Source organism: Ischnura elegans, chromosome 7 (genome assembly GCF_921293095.1).
Source record: "Ischnura elegans chromosome 7, ioIscEleg1.1, whole genome shotgun sequence".
Taxonomy (NCBI): Eukaryota; Metazoa; Arthropoda; class Insecta; order Odonata; family Coenagrionidae; genus Ischnura; species Ischnura elegans.
The window spans coordinates 16,355,660-16,376,570 of record NC_060252.1 but is presented as its reverse complement, the minus strand read 5'-3'; the positions used below and the strand labels follow the sequence as shown (position 1 = coordinate 16,376,570).

The 20,911-nt window shown below is 39.5% G+C and overlaps 1 protein-coding gene across 1 annotated transcript in view; it reads left to right on the top strand.

The window, feature by feature from the left end:
* Positions 1-20,911, top strand: part of LOC124162539 (synaptotagmin-3-like) — a 269,510-nt gene that overhangs the window by 138,091 nt on the left and 110,508 nt on the right. The window contains exon 5 of the mRNA XM_046539114.1: positions 897-1,112. Within this exon, the coding sequence (XP_046395070.1) occupies positions 897-1,112 (216 nt within the window). The remainder of the gene's footprint in view (positions 1-896; positions 1,113-20,911) is intronic.

Genomic DNA, 20,911 nt, shown 5'->3' with positions numbered 1-20,911 from the left:
AAATGTAAACTATCCTCGAGAAAGGAGATATTCCGCGAGCTTAGATGCGTTGGTATTCCAGAAATGAAATTTCAAGTCGCGTAACGCAATGAAGTGACTCCCTTGGGTCATAAAGTCTTTACGAGGAATTTGCTAGGTGAATGCAACCAGAGAGCAAGCAGTAATTTCAAGCAGCACTACTTGAAGCGGTGAAGGTGCCGACTGCTCGGCACTTTCTCTGTTTCAAGTCGTCATGCGGACGGAGAAAGTCAGACGAGGTATTAAATAATTTACTCCTCGACTTGAGGCCGTGACGGGACACTCCTCCTTGCGTTCATAAATAATCGATATCCTCATGAATCCATCGGGAAAGTGGGAGACTTCTCAGTCGATAAAAAGCCGTAAAAATACAATTTAATCTCAAATAAATCTAAAATGTTCATGTCTGAAGTCTAAAATGACCTTGCAAGGTAGTAGCTGGTTACTACAACAATTAGTTCTTTTTATTCATACTAAGCAAACATATATTCATGTGCATAATTCATACGGAATCTACTCAACTCTGATTTAAATGTTCCCCTGCCCTAGAAGTGGCTGACCATAGATGCTGCATCCAATACTATACGACATTGCTTCTTTCCTAATTTGAAATGACTGTTACATATTGTTATTTAAGATGTAGCTACGAAACTGCCATCGGCGTATCTAAAAGGAGTCATCCGCAAAGGCTCATGAATAATGAAAAATTCGCAGAGGGAAAATAATTTGCCTTGGATCGAACCTGGATCACCATCGAAATCAAGTGGGGGTCTCCCTTTTTCAGGAAAACACTTTTTCATTGCTGAATTTAAAGTCACTTTATTCATGGATAATCACTTTGTACCCAGTCATTGATTTCTCTTTCGCTCTATCCGCAGGTTTATCGCCGATCGAGCTGTCCAACGTACAAGGAGAAGTTCCTGTTTGTGGTAGACGGTACGGCTGTCGAGACGCGATCTCTACAGTTCTACGTCTACGCCAGCGATCGCTACTCCAACACGCTTATTGGCGAGGCAGAGCTTAGGCTGAGTGACGTCACCGCCAGGAGACAGCCCGTAACGACGTGGCTGACCCTCACGGACACGGGTTCTCAGGTAAGGTACAAATAAAGCCCAAGTGTTCGAATATATGAGGGCAGAAGAAGGCACCCACGTTCCTGGAATAAAACTAATGGCCCTTCTGCTAGGACGAAATGGTTCGCTTTCATTATACTCTACTACTAATAAGTTTTTTGGACAACTTAGGAATAAAGAAATTAACTAAGGCGATATAAATTTTTAACCTCCCAATTTCCGTGACAAATCTACCGTTATTTGTTGACTGAATTCCATGTTTTCTGGTAAATTAAATTTTAAATAACAACATTAGCGATTTCTTTGAATCATACTTATGTATGATGCAGTGTTCTATCGGGAAGCACTTAACTAGTTGCAATAACGATATTTCACTTAGGAAAGTGATACAAAATTAGAACTTCAATGTATTGTATTCCAAATGCCATGACCCAGAAGGTTAATTTATCGTAAAAATTTAGGGAACAATCTGATCCAATAATTCCATGTGCATTCCAATACGACACATGCAAACTTTGATCAATGATAGCTTAATAATAATCTATGCTGAATTTTCGAGAGTAATTTAAAATTTATGTGGAAAAACCTTCTTTTAAACAACAAAATTATATCCAGGTTCGATGTCGTAGCTAAGCATAGGTGATGCGTTATCCAATAAAAATTGAAATAGGGACAAAGAGCTTACGTTTAAGTTACATATGGCCTACGGTTGACCTAAACAAAAAACTGAGAGTACGTTTTCCTTTTCATCCTCATAGTAAATAAACATTACCATCATAAGAGGAATGAATTTAATTTTTAGATATATAATAGGCTATAAAGAGTGAATTGTTTACAGAAAATCAATTTGCAGAAAAGAAAATTAATTTTCAGTTCAGATTGCTTATTAAATAAAAAATCAGTATATTACTTGAAGTCGGTCTAAGTAATTTTCCATTAAGTCAAAAGTATCACAAAATAAGCATATGCAGATTTTCTTTGAGTTTTTTTTTCGTTCGAATCCCTATCAAGGCGAAGGACTTTTTCAAGAAAAATGTTTCGGTATTCATATAGTGTCCTTGCTTGATAGGGCGGCTAAAGTCATAGCCATTAGTCCTTGCAATGATTTTTGAACGATTGGTGACGAGATAGCAATATTTGTTAGGGAAGCCTCACCATTTCATCCTAACACTTCTTTTAGGAAATCAAGCGATACAGTAAAATCACAGGTTCTAACGGAAAACTTCTACTTTGGGCGTAACAATGTGAAATGTTTATCGATCGACCTTAAAATCGCGCGACCTACATTTCAGAAGCACGGTGAGTGCTTCAAGCACAACTTCCTACGTGGAGATATGTAAAATTTGCGCACCTTCAAACAGAAAAGGCCGAAATTCACTTTAATGCTATAACAACCAATTGCACTGTACCCTCACTCATTTCATAAAGAACTAACCATGTTTGACATAACTTCCGTTCGAGGTCTTTCGATTTCCATTGACTTCGGATTCTAATACATCTATGGATTTAAAGCAGATACTTATGCCAATATTAGCTTAGTCTAAACACAAATGTAAAACTGCAAATAACCTACGCTTCCCGACAACTTCGGATCCATTAACTTCTACTATTATCTTGCCTGCTTCGGCGGCGTCGGGGTTAAGTCCTCTCCTGCCAAAGTGGAGGTCGTGGGTTCGAGTCCCATCTTGGTAGGTAGACCGAGGTTCAGGGATTTCGTCTCGGTAGGTCCAAGGCATGGATGCGTTGGACATTTTGTCATTCTGAGCAATGGTGTCTTACACTCCCCGGCAAACATAATATATGTGACTGCGATGAAACTGAATGTAAATATACAGCAATGATCACAAGATCAGAGGCATCATTATTAATATTTCGACATATTGATATTCTTTATTTAGTTTGTATAATGATAATAGTCAAATCTACCACACTCACTAAAAATTTTTGCATTGTGTGCTGTAAATTGCTAATGTTGAAACTCCCGTTGTGAGGTTACAATTGACATAGCTCGTATTCCAAACACTAACTAGCCGAGTAAAACTTCCATAACTACCTTGCTTTATGATTAAACTCGTGGGTTCTTTGGATGGGTAACATCAATTCTGATGAAAAAGACATAAGCGTATGGAATACGAAATCCAGGGTATGGTGCCGGTTCTTTTTCCCATACTACCTTACACTTCGAGACTTCTTATGTTTTGGGATTTCCCAAAAGCATCCCCGTGTACCAGAGACTCAGTTTTCAGAAACCAAGCGCTCTAACCATTACTCTACCACAATAACACATTTAATACGTGAAAGTTAAAAAGCGACGAGAGAGTATGTGGTTTCTAAGCTTTTCTTCTGAATTGAAACACATATTAATGCCTTAAAGCATAACCAACACGCTTTAATCTCCGACGTTGCCAACCATCAAAATCGGCAGTCGCGGAGCATGCAATCAGCCTCGAACACGCCACACATTGGGAAGAAACCAAAATTCTCGACCACTCCATGGGTTACTGGGGTCGTCTAACCGAGGAGGCAATCCAAATATGGGCATCCCAGAAACAACTCAATAGAGGAAAGGTTCAGCTTAATTAGGGCATGGAACCTGATCTTGAAAATGGCGGGTAAGAGAAGTCGGTCTCCATCAATCAGAATCGACCCAACATTATCACCGAGGATATGCAAATCTGGTACCAAGACTGGCATCATCGGCCCTAGTGTCGATGGAAAAGGATTTCATCGAAAAGTTGGCGGCGATGGACATTGAGGAGATTACCCGGGTGAAATCCCGGGAAGAATTTTCTGCTGCACGCTTTTAACCCTTCGCTACACGCGCTTGCGAGGATAGCGCCAGTGCACGCTTGCGGCTTCTCTGCCGCACTTTAATATTTTTGGTTTTCCTAAATTTACATTAAAATTTTAGGGTATTTTAACGCATTTGGTTAAGTTCTATTAATTAAAATAACTTGAAATATTTTTATCCTTCATTTATGACCAAAAATAAAGCATATTTGTATGCAAATTTCTTGATATATACTTTGAATAATTTTTCTTAAGGAATTGCAAACGATAATGTTCTTGGTCGAGGAAAAAGTACATAAATAGAATACCAAAGTGTGCCAACAGTGATCCATATGCGTAAACATGCTATTTCGAATTTTCGAAAAATTCGGCAAAATCCTCGCTTATCGTGTAACTAAGGGTTAAGTTAAATTAAGTATTATATTGATATATTTACCTATGAATTAAATCGAGAGTGGTTCCCTTTCATTTTTCAACGGCTGGTGTACTTACATCCCCTCCACACGCCAGATGAGGTGGCTTGTGGTGTAGTATATCCGTGTAGTATATCGTTTTAATGCTGAAAAATATGTATGTTGCGTCATCTCTATTCGGCTATTCGGCTAAAAAACTTTAGCAAATAATTTCTTTCACGAGAAACCACCCTTAACTCGCACAGAGGACATAGGCGGGCCCGATATATCTGACAGCCACGCAGCGTGATCTGATTCTATCATCCGCTTCGAGTCACTTTGAATCGAGCGAGGGAGTAGCGAGAGGCGACGGGCGTGATGCGAGATTGAATCAATGACAGCTCCGCGTTGGTCACCAGGTTACGGAGTTTTGCAGCCGAAAGGGGTGGGGGAGGATGGAGGGAGGGGGAGAAGGGAGCAACAGGTGAGGAGGGGAGGGGGAAGTGGCGATATTGCCTCGGGGAAAGTTGCCTGCATTTCCTTGTTCCGGGATCCATGGCGACGTTGTACGGGACCAGACAGGCAGAGATTTCCGAAGGAATATCCGAACGCCGATAAAAGTAGGAAATAATTGACTACGAAACCAGTATTTCGGTTCACCTGACACCTACATCTACACACTAACTCGCCAGCCGTCTCCGTAGGCGTGTAGCTAGGGGTGTTACGACACCAGCCGTTTTCAAACAAGAAGGAAATTCTCTGTCGAGTTTACGCCTAGCATTAATACATTCATTTATTTTTCTAGGTGAAAAATGAATCCACATACTTCTCCGTTCAGCGAAAAAATTCCCTATTAATTTATCACCTTTTTAGGAATGCGAACCTTTTGATAATAGTAGTTTTTGTGTTTTAATTCACTTTGTGTATATGGTCGTTTTTTCCGAAACGGGATGGCTGTCCGTGCCCATTTTGAAGCACGCCTCATGCTCTGTCGTTCTTGATTACTCTTAATAGCCCTCATTTTCTACTAATTTCCCGTCTGCTCTGTTGACTCACGTCCATAATTTATATCATGCCTTCCTTGGACCCTACAGTCAACAGCCAAGTGCTCTATCCACTAGGCTACCACGCTCACGAATATCATCGGACAAATTTTTTAATGTAAGTTTTCGCTGCGTTCAGGTTCGCAGTGGGGCAGATTTCCGGAATACGGCCGTGTTTTCATTTTTGTGATACGTTTTAAGAATAGACAAGAACAGAACTCAGCAATTGCTCAACAAATCTTTTCAGAGCCGGGTCATGAAATCATTGAAGATACTTCCTGGCCGGTGAAAAACGATATATCTCAAGCTAATAATCAGCTAAAGCTAAATCAGCTAAGCGATGGAAATAACAACATGTATCGGGAAGATGGCTACACCCTTTCCAGCTCAACGCGTGTTTCTAGATCCCAGAAAGACTTCCCCCGAGCCCATGTTAGCGGATAGGTGACCAATCACAACCAGCGTGCGTCTCTCACAATCAGTCTGGCGTTACCCCATAAATATCAGACAACCTAGAAGCGCTCTCTACTTCCGCCTGGCCTGAAGAAGCGTAGAACACAGTAGGAGAAACGTTGCCATAAAAATGACAACGCGGGCGGAATACGGAAATCTACCCTACTGCGGATCATCGGAATAAAATTCTAGGCATGGCATGTGTCGATAATGTACACAGATAGATGCGAACCGCCTCGCAACACAGGAGCTTCCAGTTCAGTGGCGTGTCTCTGGGACTCATACGGCATGCTCCCAAATATGCGATACACAATATATTGGCGTGGTTCTCCGTCGGAATCCGCGCTTGAGAGGCATAGTCGATTTCCGATAATGCAGGTGACGTCTCGGAAAGATTCCGATGAAGCGACACGTTCAGGAGAAGTGGTCCGCTACGGTAGCGTTGATATTTATGCGGAAAATGCCAATAAAATAGTTGACAGAAACCATGCGGGAATGAGGTTATGCTCCATTGAAGGAGAATTTTAACGTTTACATCCACTAGAAGCGGAGTTTGATACCGCTTTTTCAGTAAATTAATTATGTTCACGTCGGCCTCGGTGGCGGCGGGGATAAGTCCTCGTCTACCATACCGAAGTTAGCGGATTCGAGTCCCGCCTGGATAGGTTGCCCATTCCAGGACATGGGTGTGTGTGATCGTCTGTTGTTGATCGTTTTAACTCCCGATGTAAAGGCCTCATTGCGCCATTTTCGGGGTAATTGCGATAAATAAATAAATCAGGTTTTCAGGATATTGCCAGAATATTTCCAGGGGTAAATACTGTTAGATTTTACTCACTGAGTAATGAATCCGGAGTTTAGTTATTGTAGGTGGGGATAGAACTCACCCTGAACTAAGCCATAGGCGTGCAGCATAGGCATTTCACGCATGCAGACCAGTTCCTTCGCACTACGAGGATATCATTTGCGGGTGTCTGAGGGCTGCACCCGGGATTTGACGCCAGAAACGGTCGATCAGCAGCCCAGTGCTAGGCTACCACACTAAAATTCTTAACCCTTTCTAACCCATAGCTGCCTCTGGGAGAAATTAACTTTTAAGATTTCTCATTTTAAATATGCGAATATTTTTGCTAAATCATAATTATTGTGGCAGCTACATATTTCGCCATTAATCTTTACAGCACCAAAGAACACGTAGTTTAAATCTTTCCTGAATAGTGCTGAAAATTTATACATTTTTAATGTTGCTTTCCAGCAAAATTGGGTTATAATGGGTTAAGTGGAGCGTGGAATCTAGTTGATAGCCCAGGGCAGTTAACGCTGCGCTGTTTTCGGGATAATTGAGATAAAGTAAATAAATCACGCTTTCAGGATATTGCCAGAATATTTCCAGGGGTAAATGTTGTTATATTTTACTCACCAAGTAATTAACCCGGAGCTTAATTTTGGTAGGTGAGGATAGGGAGACCAGTTCCTTCGCTTTATGAGGATACAATTTGGGGGTGAAAAAACTCTGAATCTGCGAAATTCACGCACCTATGGCTTAGTCCAGGATGGCTGTATCCTCACCCATCCAAACCAAACTTTGCGTTGATTCACAGAGTGAGTCAGTGAGCACTTATACTCAAGTAACCACTCTATATAACTGGCTTCTTTTGCCTTCCATAAAATTCAAAATATAGCAGTTGAGATTTTTCCGGTATAACCTCGTTTATAAAATCCTTTTTGCCTACAATTATAATCTTGCGTTGCGATAAATTTCATTCCGGCCATAAAAGTCGATTTGAGGTAAATCCTAGGCTTTTCTTTCGCGGTTATTCGCCTTTTTTTTAGGTTTAATAAGCTTTGAGATTTACGGCTTTTCTTCCGGACATAAAACTGTTTTATGCCTCCCCTATTTACCTGAAAGAAGAATCCAATATTACGCACATTCCTTAGTGAAGTGCTTCGACGAAAGTTTAACAACAAAAATAAAACGGCCAGCATAAATTCTTATGAGCAAAGATACCAACTAAATTTGAAGATTTTATGATATCGTGATATTGAAAACCATGGCCAGATTCCGCAGTTGAATGTGATCATGAGATAAAATGTTGACTGAATGGAGTGGTTGAAGTTTGATGGCATTGGCATCCTAAGTAACATGAAGGACACGATATCGTGTGATCTCATTTGCGGCTGACTAAACACGCGATTCGAAATTGATTGATAATTTCAAACTTAACCGGAAGTTTAAATTCATTTTCCAAGGAAACCAATCGATTTTACCTCTATTTAATTCTTCTTTTCATTTAGATGCTACAAGCAAATGCCAAATTTGTGTCTTCTCACAGATGAAATTTAGATTACCCTTTTTTTATTGTTTAAAACTTAAAATACTTTAAAAATTGTTAATATTAGAGGCGTTAGGCACACGAATTATATGTGCAATTAAAGGAAAAATATGCTTATGTACAATAATTTGAAATTGCTGGTTTAAGACCATTTTTCTCCCCTCCTAAAATAATCTTTAAAAATACGGAATTATGTATTTCTATTGCATGGATAAAACAAAAAATCTATTTTAGGCCATTTTTAATTCTAAAGAAATCTTTTAGTCATAAATTTAAAACTATTGAAGCGCATCCATGGAATATAGCAGAATTAAAATATCTTGTGCAGGGAAAAATAAATTTGGAAATATAATGCTGAAAATTTATCCTGTGGAGGTCTAAAGACTTGTTGAAAGCAACTCTACGTGACGTAAATATGGATTTGAAAACTGAAATTGAGCGTATGTTGGTTGAAAAACAACTTAAAATGGCGTAACTCGACTTTAGGAAATCATTAGTTAAGAAAAGCTCGACTTCTTTTCAAATACCAAGCGATAGTAAGGGAGATAGTTCTGTCTATCCAGAATCATAACAACTATGATTGGCCTTTTTAAACGGAATTCACTATTGATGAGCGAATTTTTCAGTGATCTAAGGATTATATCATCTTCTGATCTGATAAGCCGTGCTGCGCTAGTTTGAATGGCTGTAAACTGGTGTGAAGAGGACGTATTTAAAAGCGAATATCATATGGAATTCATTTACTGATCTTATAAGTTAAGCTGAGCTAAGAAAAGCTTTCGTGAATGGGGCTAAAGAGAAGGCATGTAAATCCGAATGTCATATGGAATTCATCTACCGTACTAATAAGCTAAGTTGCGCTAAGTTAAGTTGTTGTGAACGGAGCTTAAGGGAAAGCATATACATCTTCATTTACCGACCTCATAAGCCAATCTTCACTAAGTTAAGTTGTAGTCAACCGGGCTTAATAGAACACTTGTAAATCCAATTGTCATATGAAATTCATACACCGATCTAATGAGTCAAGCTGCGCTAATTTAAGTTGCTGTGAACGTCAAGAGAACGAATATAAATCGGACTGTCATATGGAATTCATTTTAAAACGCCGATTCGTTTCGATTGAGCGCGCATTCCGAGATGGCCATGCGGTCCATATTGTTATTTTGACGAGATTCCGTCCCTAACTACTCTCTCCGGTGTCGATTAATTAAATCTCGTCCGGATCCCCGCATAGCGGAAGCGTGGGTGTCCCTCGCTTCATATTCGGACGCGTGGGCGAATAATGGACCAGCCGCGGGTGGGAAGAGGGAGGAGGCATCGCAATCATCCCTCCTATTCTTCTGGCCCTCCGCTCACTCTCCGTCACCCGAAACTTTCCCTTAAAATATTCCCCGCTTTCAAGAACCGGGGCTACAATGCCAGATACCAAGACAGTGGGATGGTTTCTGTGTACTGCTCTCTGTGGTGTGGCTTCTATTTATTTCTCTGTAATTATCGATTTCAAACTATTAAAATGTACCATTTATCAGTGGCGGATCCAGAGAAGGGCTAAGGGGAGCTAAAATCCCCATTGGGTATCCAATTTACACTTGATCAATTGGTAATTTTGCTCGGTTGTGGAACATATACACGAGACGAGACATATATATAGACGAGTGCCCCAAATCCCCCCCCCTCATCCCGATCATGGATCCCTTCGAGCAATGCACAGAAAAAATATCCAAAAAAAATCAGGTCGACTGTTCAACTCTTAGAGGCCGCTTGAGATCCGTAAACGCACTAACAATCAACTATCTCAAATCGAAAACAAAAACCGGTGATACGATTAAATAATAATGAAACATAAAGATTTAGGGACAAATTTCACTTTGTTTTTTGTCCTAGACACCGTTTTCGTGGAATAAATTATTTTAGCTGTAATATGGTCACACGTCTCGACCGAAAAGCCGCCTTATGCTCCCTTTTGCTTTCGCGGCTAGAGTTGAGGGAACAATTTTAGGCAACAATGCCAAATTGTTCGCAAAACCATCTTCAAATAGATCTAATATTCTGTTTTGCATATATCTAATGGCATTCTAAATTTTCCATCAAAGAAATTCTCTATAGAATTTACTTTTAACTGGGAAATTACGAAAGAGCATGGCGTTCTCAAAAACAATTGTGTGAGTTTCATTTAATCATTATAAATGAGTTCATCTCTGGTAGCCACCGTGACTGCAATAGAAATGCGTGTTACATTATCGTTTCGGCTAGTTCTGTCGGTCACCCGACCCAGAGGTCGGACATAAGAAGATGCATCACGCCCCTTCGAACAGTCTGCTTTCTTATAGTATTCTTTGCTTAGAATTTAAGCTATCATTTTCATTACCTTACAAGTAATGTCACGAATAGATGCTTCAACCCTCGGCATATAATGAGCTACCTCAAACCAGGCCAAAATTCCAAATTCTTAGGTTTTTCTCTGATGTTTTGAGCATTTGTAGTGGCAAGGATTTGTTCCTCAGACTCATGATTTAGTTAATCTCAAATGGAAAAATGTAAATCATGTAGAAAGAAAATCCAATTTCTACCGTAGTCACTTGGGATTAACTCTCGTAGCAATATTGTAAAAACCACGAAGCAAAAGAAAGTTAAGACCAAGATGAAGACGATTTTTAGCATATTAATCAAATTTTAGTGCTAATGTCAAAACCTATTTCATTACCTTTATTGTCTGTCTCAATTTATACGAAATCGATACTATAACGCCTGTCAATCACTATTAAAAAGTCGGTAAAATTATATTACGTTCAACCCCTGCTCTTATTCATGACACCAAAAATTATTACCGGTGATAAAATATTTAATAAATTAAAAAATTATAATATTGTTAGGATTAAAATTAATTCAGCAATATTAAAATATACTCTAAAATAATAACGCTGTACTTTTTGAGAGTCGAAATGTTTTTTCACGATTTTTTATTGTTTTACTTGCGGTCAGATTCGGCCAGTTTTTCGGAAACCCGCTTTAATATGCGATGAATGTTTTAGGCCGAATTTACGATACTAAACACGTGTACCCATTGGCTGCTTTGTATGAAAATTTTCAACAAATATCGTTTTTAGCGATTAACTCTTTCGCATGGCATTGATTCGAACTGGCGCCCGCGGAGGCAAGGGTGCCGCGAGTGCGTTTAAACCTATGATGGCCGGCGGAAAAATTCGATATTCCCCAACCGTGACCTTGAAAAATGCCGGATGTGTCGTTAAGCGCCGGCGCTGCAGGCGCTCCACGTGGACGGCGGAACGGAACGGGATGGAATGGCAGGAAAGCAAGAAGGAAATTTTCATACACGAACATTAAAATAGATGAATTCTTCGGAAAACAGCTACATACTCTGTAACCTACAACGCAAAGTGAACGACCTCAAAACCAGGCCAAAATTCCAAATTCATAATCATTTTTTCTGTTGTTTTGTATATTTATAGCGATAAGGATATGCTCAATAAACATGTGGAGACTTCACATCCATATCATTATGAACAGCGAAATGTCAAATAAAAAGAAGTTAATCACACGAAGTAAAATCTGATGCTTTCCCGGCGAATATATTCGAAAAAGGCTATTCGGGCTTCCAGCCGGGTGGTGTTCTTCCATTCTGCCGACGTTGTCCATCATAATAGCCCTAATGATGGAACCCGACTCGTGTTCCGAAACGTCGGCAGAATGGAGGGAGACCACCCGGCTGGAAGCCCGAATAGCCTTTTTCGAAGTTATTCACATACCTACTTTTACCGTAGCCACCTCTGATTCACTCACATAGCAATATTGAAAAGAACTACGAAACTGTAGAAATTTCAATTCAAGGTAAAAGATAAAAGAAGACGAATAGCATATTAACAATTTTGGGTGTTAATTAATTGCTTCAGTAATTTCTATAAGCACACAAAGAAGTAAATAATTGATTTTATTTCCCGAAAAAAATATTTTCATTATTTTTAATGAATCTTAAAAACTTTACTTCGCTTAATCCAATTCTTAAATTGACCACAATATCAACAAATGTCATTCTCCATTTGCTGAAGTTAACTTTTCTCTAGATAAGCAGCGAATATCTCGTTTAATTTTTTTTTATATTGTACCTATTGTAATAAAATCATTCACATATACGAGTAGGATAACAGCAGGTAATTGGATAAAGAAAACTAATAATAATGACTTTTTCAAAATTTTATCCCAAAAGTCGCTCAAAGGAGAAAATTTTATCAAAAGTGTTTTTAAAAAAGCGGTGTGATTTTCAAGCAAAGTTACTAAATTGACCATGGAATACCTATCTTTCATGTTTCAACTGTGTTTTTTTAAATGAAGATTTAAATATAGCACATCTACGTTTGCACCTTAAACTAATCTCTTAGTGGAAAATATTTTTAGCCATATTTTGAGGTTAGGTTCACTAAAGTCACCCCTCACGGCTCAGACGGCTGACGATCTAAATTTCACTGGGATGTAATCTATAGTTAGTGCTGTAAAGCTAAAATTCTGTAAGTGAAGATTCAATGCATCGAATTCATAAATTTTCAATTTTTTTCCTTGCGAGTTAAAATACTTTCATGAAAATAGTGAAAATAAATTAATCGTCCTGCCCCCAATGCTGTGGTCGGGAAATTTTTGAAAACTTATATTTACGAATTGGCAGCATGAATCAAGCTTCTACGGCACGTACTCGGTTGTCCTTTTTTCATCCCTCTTACAAGATATTTTCAAAACAGCCAAGGCTTTTGTCCCAGTTCTTTCTATGCTTAGCGTTCGCTGCAGCTTACATTAGCTGGTCATAAGAAAATGTTTAAAATGTTTAAAAATACTTAAAATTTCAAATACGTAAAAAACCCCTTAACTGCATCATAAATGTCCCACCCTTTCCCCAAAAATGTATACCGCACCCCACGTCTCCCCCTTCCTCGCTTTAATTTCTTGTAACGTGACGTAAACCCGGCAATTTATTTATCTGTACAATTGATTCTTGCCTAATTATTTTTCGTGCTTCATCCTCCGCTCTCTTCCCCTCTATTATTTCATCATATTCTTCACCCCACCCCCCTTCAACTATAAATCTTTAACTTTAACTGGATATATCTTAAACTTAAGACTTGACAGGGTTGGAAGCCCGAGCATAATTCATCTCATTAGAAAACACTTTTTCTGTATTAAATGTACAAACTAACGTGGATTTTTTTTTCAAACGAACCCTCAAATGAATAAAGTACCTTGTGAGTATTAACATGCGATTACTCATGAAAAGATCAAATTTAACAAACATATGTTACATGTTATGCGCTCTTTATTTCAAATTACTGACACTGAGACTTCGATTTTGTTGAATAAGACCAAAACTCAAGACCAGAAACGTCTTGGATTAATGCAGAGATTACTGGAGAGAAAAAATATCAACACAATGGATATTTTAGCGTATTTTCCCGTATTTATTTCGTGCTGGAGAGCAGTTCCTGTGGCTGGGGAAGCTCAGCCGTGCTCCCAGCTACCTCCCTTCCGGTAAGAGCCAACGACTCGAAGGAAATTATGAGTGAAAACGCTCGCAGAACAATGAACTGGCGCGGAGGAAAACAATTTGAAATAAAGGTAGCTTGCATACACTGTTTTGTAGAGGCGAGATTTCAGAAATTTCCCGTTGTTACATGAAATCCTTAATCTCGGATGTTGTAGGTTTTCGCTCAAGACTCGGATATGTATCTCGAGTGAAATCACAAGCGTGGCTTCTCATCGTCAAATGTTTGAAAGCATGAAGAAAATGTGGGGGTGGCATATTGAAACCTTATTTGCGAATTTATTGCCAAAATTTAGAAGGAGTTTGTTTTCAGGTTCACATTTCAATTGGCATATATTTATTTGCGCTAACTTGTTATCATAAAGATATTTTTCTCAAAAACCACTCAAAAATTTCATCCCCCAAAATAACGAAGAATATAATAAATTTACAAAATTTGTCCTGTTTTGAAGTATGTTAGCTCGTCCCGTCTCGTCTCTACATACCAAATCAGTGTACTTATATCTACAAAGATTTTTCTAGACTGAAGCTTCCCCGTACGAGGGTAACAATCCACTGCGATGTCATTGCACTGAGTGAAACCATACCCAGCCGAGTAAAAAACACACTTTTTCATATTCTTCACAATATTTACTGACCTTGAAAATGAGTTTACGTTTCAAACCGGTATTGAGTTTCAAAATGACGATTAAAATTTATGGAAGTGTTAGTTATTTAGTCATATCACGTCCCGTCAACTTTTTTAATTCTGATATAGTTTAATGCGATGCTTCTTTACACGATAGTTTTGTCCTTAGTTGTTGAGTATTCCGCTGATCTTGGGCTGCACCAAATCGATACGCCGGCCTTACTCACATCGGCGCTCCAGAGACATCGCTGGATTTTATCCCGGGTGTTCATCATCGCCCTTTTTCTCTCTCACAATGGCTGCCAAACGATCATCCAGCCACTTAACCCCACGCCGTTTCCTCAGCCGCAATCCGAAGAACAGTTTTAAGCGCCCGTCGCCCTGGGAGACGGGAATAACCGGCCCTGCTGAGTTACGCACTATGAACGTGCGGATATCCCAGAGTGGCATTTCACATTATTGGCATCTGCATCCGACATCAGTTAATAATCTAATACTTCCTCATTCAGAATTCCACGCAAATTATTTAAGCTGAAGTAATTTATATACCACTTAATCATATGTTAGCATGTATCCTATCTGTGCAACTAGGTAAGCTCTTTTTTTACTCTCAGGGAATAGCATGGATGTACATACTTTTATGTAGTCAAAATGGCTTCCGAGGTACAATATTTGTCACAGGGAATTATAAAGATCCTACAAAATCAATGAAGAAACCGATTTGCCTATAGAGTGTCTCATTCCGTAATGTATTAGTGAAATTTGGAGTCCAATTAAAATCCACTCAAAAAATCAAATTTATGTCAGCTCTCGGCTGTGTGTTGAGTACGGTTTCAATAATTGGAAAATACAAAGCGCTTTTTCAGCAGCTTAATGCTAAAACTTGGACGTTTTGTTTTTGATGATTATACTTTAAGTCGAAGTTTTAATCGAAACTGTTAAAACGAAGTGTGGAGAAGAATGGACGACGGAAAGGAAGAGAACGACGAAGTGCTGGACATGGATGGTGAGGAGATGCAGCTTCTGGATAAGATACGGAGAAGACAGATGGTATGGATGGAGCGAGTACTTAGCGAGGAGGGGATGTTGAAAACAGTGTTAGTTGGGAGAATATTTGGTTAACGAGAAAGAGGGAGAAAGAGAATAGGATTTTAGGTAGAATGAAAGGGAGTAGACCTCTTTATGAATTGAAGAGTGAAGTCAATGAAGTCCAGAGGATACTGCCTGAGTACTTCATAAGTACTCATGGAAACTTACCTTAAACGGTAGAATAATTCACTAACACACTCAATGCTGAAAAAATTATCAAAACACACCGACATGCGGCACTACTTTTTTTGTAATAATATCGCATGCAGTTTCGAGGAAAAAAATCTTCTACTAGCAAACGACGCGTATCCGATCACGGCGAAAGACACACTGAGACCTTGGGCACAATTGCAGGGTCTAGCAGAAGACGCGGAGACAGATGGCGGGCTTAGAAACAGAAGGGGACCGAAGCTTTGAATTGAAAGGACCCGTATACAGTGTGTTAAATAAATAAAGTCAATACGGTGACCTTCTATGAAAGCCAATGACAATAAAATAAGTTTTTCCCCCTTAAAAAAATATCTGCGAACATATACCCAGGTGGGAACTAGTTACTTGTATGCCCTACCTTTTTTTCATGCAGGTGAGCTTCTGTAGCTTCGAAATTCTGTGGGAGTGACCCCTCCGGCCACTTTACGCCGAGGGGCGGGCGGGGTGACTCCAATAGGGTAGTTTCCTTCATCAAAGAAAACAAAATGCATTGATTGCGATTCCTTACCCACCATTAGTGTATTCATAATATACAAATTATTTGTTAATTGAAGCTTTCGCGGCTCATGATGATTAAAAATAACTTACATTCGGGCGTATGCCGCGTGTCGTAGTGGAGATTGCCCCGACGTATCGCGACCGACTGCTGGTCCCTCCCACCTGAAATATATAAAAAGGCAGCAAAAACCAATCCCAACATTATTCCCTTGAAAAAGTGACCAGAAGTTGGTCGCGAAACGTCGGGGCAATCTCCACTACGACACGCGGCATACACCCGAATATGAGTTATTTTTAATACAAATTATTTGGTTTTAGAAATCTCAGTTAAAACGAATTTTAATGGTCAATTTTAATCTCATTTGAAAAAGGCCAGATTGGCGCCCATGCGATTCCACTCCACGTGACGTCACAGGGACCTAGTTTCTATAAGAGTAGATAGCAGTTTTACGTCGTCTGAGATTACCAATGCACGCATGAGGCACAGAGCTTAGGAAAACATCTCTTAATTATGACCTATTAAGATTGCCCAAGGTCGGAAAGTTTCCTTCGTTTGATAGGGTAATAATAATCCTTACTTAACTCAAGCGCTACCTGCTAGAAGGGTACTCTGCTACCTGCTAGCAGCCTGCATCGTATCAGCGCTCAAAGCCTCGCTCCAAGGTCACCTCACACGGCGACAGCTGGAACCATAAATACGTCACACGGGCTTTTCCTAACATTCCTAATTAGCCGTCACGTTTTCGCGCGCTTGAAAATTTTCACTTTTCGTTTAATCGCGAAAAATAGATATCGTCATTTAAAAATCTAAGAGCGTGAAATGCGTACTCCAGGAGTAGTAATAATTTTTCGATTTAGGCAATAAAAAAAATAGGAAACCACCCTTTTCGTTCGGTGGGGTCCCAAGAGTGCGCAGCAGGCCTCACGCATCTCTCCTCCCCACCCTCTTTCCAACCCCCTCCCTCCCTTCGCACCCATCCTACGCGACCCACTTGTCCATCAAAGCAGAACTTGTCTCATCAGGGTAAAGGGAGAGGAGAAGGACTCGGGTGGAGAGATGGAACTATTAGGACAGGCAGCGCGGTGGAAAAATATAGGACGGGAGCAAGGAGGGGTTTGTGCACGGGGTGAGGAATGGGAGGGGTCTCGTGAAAAGGGTGACTTAAAGGGAATGTGAGGGTGCTGAAATTTGAAAAGGGAGGAAAAACACGTAAGAAAAATCATTTCATGGCGTCACACAGTGGGCCGAAATCGAAAAAAAGAGGAAAAGATTATTAAATGACATTTTCGAGGTATGACCCTGAAACTTCGTAATAAAATTCAGACATAGTTGACAATTAATGACACGAATTTCAATTGTCATATCAATAAGTCATTACAGAGATACAAGCTTGCAAACATGACAGGAGAAAGGGGTTCTAAAGGTCGACGTTTTTCATTTCTCTTGGAAAATACAACTTAAAGTTAATTTACCTTCATGCTAACGCTATAGGAATATTGGGAGTCGCTGGAGACTCGGAGGCTGCGCGCTAGGCTTAGACTGCTTGAGAAATCGAGAATAGATATCCTTCAGAGCGACACGGAGAAGATCATATTAGAGCCACACTATATTCCCAGGTCCGACAGAAGCCATAAATGAATAGAGATACTTTACCGAATGAGTAGGTTTGAGAATTTGTTTTTCCCCTCCACAATTACGAAATTTAATGAATGATAGTCGTAATTTCGTTTCAGAATATCCTTTTTATTTGTAAACGGCTGGTGCCCAAACACTCCTCACTGTTACACGCCTCTTTAGTCGGCTTGCGGGGTAGTACGTATTTCGATGGGATAAAAATGCTATCACCTAGTTATATGATATTTGTCATTTATTTAAACTTAATTTCAGAGATTTTTAACTGAGTCCGTATACTCTGGCATTAATATGTGGTGAACACATATTTTTCGTGATTTATACTGCGCTGCATTTTACGCCACGCTTATTCTTACGATTTTCACGGTCGTTATAGGTGTTTTCTTCGGTTATTCTTGAATGAAATTTTATGCTCAGGTTTACACGAGAACGGAGACACAAGTCCGGGTGACGATGATGATATAAAATAGTTACGCGGCCCACCAAGCTTAATTTTCTATTTCTATAACTCGCAGGCTCTATTGCTGAAGTCACATCTTCTACCAATATTTCAACTCCACCGTTTCTCACCGATTAACTTGGCTCACGTGGGGAAGCGAACGGAAATATGAGTTACGACGTGGAGCGGTGAATAATCATGAGCAAAACGTGTGAGGATTCAGTATTATAATATAGGAACTCTCATAACTAATAGTATAATTGCGAAATACAAAGGTGGAACGGTTTAATATGAACTTTAATTACTTGGCAGAACCCGAATACAAATTTTAATTAACCAAATTGGATATATCCCGCTATTTAGGCATGTTCAATGGCCCTGAAAATGTCTTAATAGTATGCAATAACCAACTCAGTTCATTGAAATTTCTGAGGACAATACCATCAATTTTATTTTGCATTGAAGTCCATGCTTTGAGAAATTTCAAGCAATTTACTTAAAAATGAATGCACACAATCTTTTCTTTGGCACCATTGCTTCCTGCTTAGCGAAATTACCAACCTATTGTAGATTTCAAAAACTTAAATTTACCTTTGAATAAAAATATATTCGATCGGTAATTTTTTTAAATACCTATCAATTTATATTTTTTAATTAGACGCATAACAAACGGAAAACGTTTAACAACGGAGTAATCGTTTATTCAAAATGCTAGGGACCAACGTTAAAATCTATACCTCAGGCTTTGAAATTAATAACTTTTGTAGCAGACGTAGTTGTTAGATTTTTATATTTCCTTTAATTCCAATCTCGTGGGAGTGAATAAACACGTCAGTTTTTCCTTCTAATTCTGGAGTGGAAAAAAAGAGAAGATGAGGATTAAGCGAGCAAAGAGTGGAAAGGAAAAGCCTTTATTTACTCTTTTAAATGGATTCCGGAACATTCTCGACCTCATTCATCAAGCAAACTCCTCTATGCAAGATAAATTTAATGTTTTGGAGGGACATGTCGTAGTAGCTCTTTAGTTTTTCTTAATGGAAAATTTCTGTGAATTACATGAGCATGTAAAACATTACATCAACAGGAAAAAATAGTCACAGACAATCCATTTTATGTTCTTTTTTATTTTTTTATTCACGGTCTCAGTTATTTGTTTTATTTACCTAAATTAATCTGGGGAAAATTAAGCAAATGAGATCGCCAAAATACAAAATAAACCATACTGAGTATAGGGGTATCATCTCCATCAATCGTTAAGAGGGCGCTAGGGAGTGTTGTCTTCCCACCCCGTGGGCTTGGGTTCAAATCAAGGCGGTGTCATAAAATTTTCAGACTGCCCGATCCCTGTTAGAATGCTGGGTGAAGGGAATTCAAGCGCAACACTCAAGAATTAATGTTTTCTCTGAAAATAAGTTATCAATAATTGAGACGTATGCATGGATTTTTTAAAGAATTGCAATGTTGCGACTACATGCGTGAACAAGGGCTTCGGATTACTGGTATGTTAGTGTGGGCGATTCGTCCGTTGGATGGGACATTAAGCCGTGTTACCCTTGGCGCCTTTCGTGAAGAGGAGGCTTTAGTCTGTTCACTTATATCTGCGAGTGAGCTTTCGTGAGATTCCGGACACTATCGGATGTTTTCGCTTATAATAGAGGGTTAGTACCGAGAAAGAGAGAAGGAGCGAACATCCCGTTGCCAAATGCACATAGCCTCCCTACTTTGTCATTGAAAACGTGTGAGTAATTTGTGGCCACAGGTATTTTGTCCCCGGCGCCGAGACAATATACCTACTCATTCGGAAGGCATTGGGGTTAATCCTTTCAAAGAAGCCCATGACATTGTCAGCTACCGCGTTGAATGAGGCACCGTTTGGTGGAAGGCATACTTAGTCACATACATGGAGAACGCGTGAGGTTTGGCAACACTGCTCCGCGAGCAGATTCACGACGTTCACTCGGCGGAGGTCTGAGAGCGGCTCACTGAGGCCACGCCTACTGTTTGCTGATTGGCAAAGGCAAAGTCACATGTCGAGAAACTTTCCCTCCCCTCATCTCCTATTGCTTTGGCCACACCAGATCACCCGCAGAGATAAAATGAACAGAGTATAATGCAGACGCCGGGTTTCTCTCCACCCTTCCTTTCATACGGCGTGAATGTCCTCAGCAGTCTGCCGCCTCCTCCAAATACCATTCCACCAAGAGGGCGATTAAAGAGGCAACCAACAAGCGATCAGAATAACGAATAAAGTCGTTAAGGAGGACTGAATGAGACCAAGAGAAACCCAGAAAGTACCTTCGACCTGAAGACATCAGAATCAGTGACTATACCGTAGGGCGGATTTAAGGGGAATGTCCCCCCGCCCAAGACGCTTACAAAATAGACAAGATTTTTAATGCGGTTATCATTACGTTCGTTTATTTTGTGTATTACGGATCCTCGATCATTTAATTTAATACAATAACTTTCATATCAAAATAAAGAGAATATTTTCTACAGTAATCGCTGTTTTAGTAATAGCTGTATTTTGATCTCAAATACGAGAAGACCTGTCAGACACTTTTGCCCCCAACACGGATTTGTAACTTCGTAACTCTTACACGTTTGTATAACATTTTACTCGGTGTAAACGCAGTTTAATGCATTACAGATACTTAACATCGGTTACAGAATTACTAAAAAATGTGAATAAAGGTTTGTTTGAAAAGCTTAATTCTTGGTAAAATTAGAAATGGGACAACTATAGGTGCGTTTACACTATGTAACT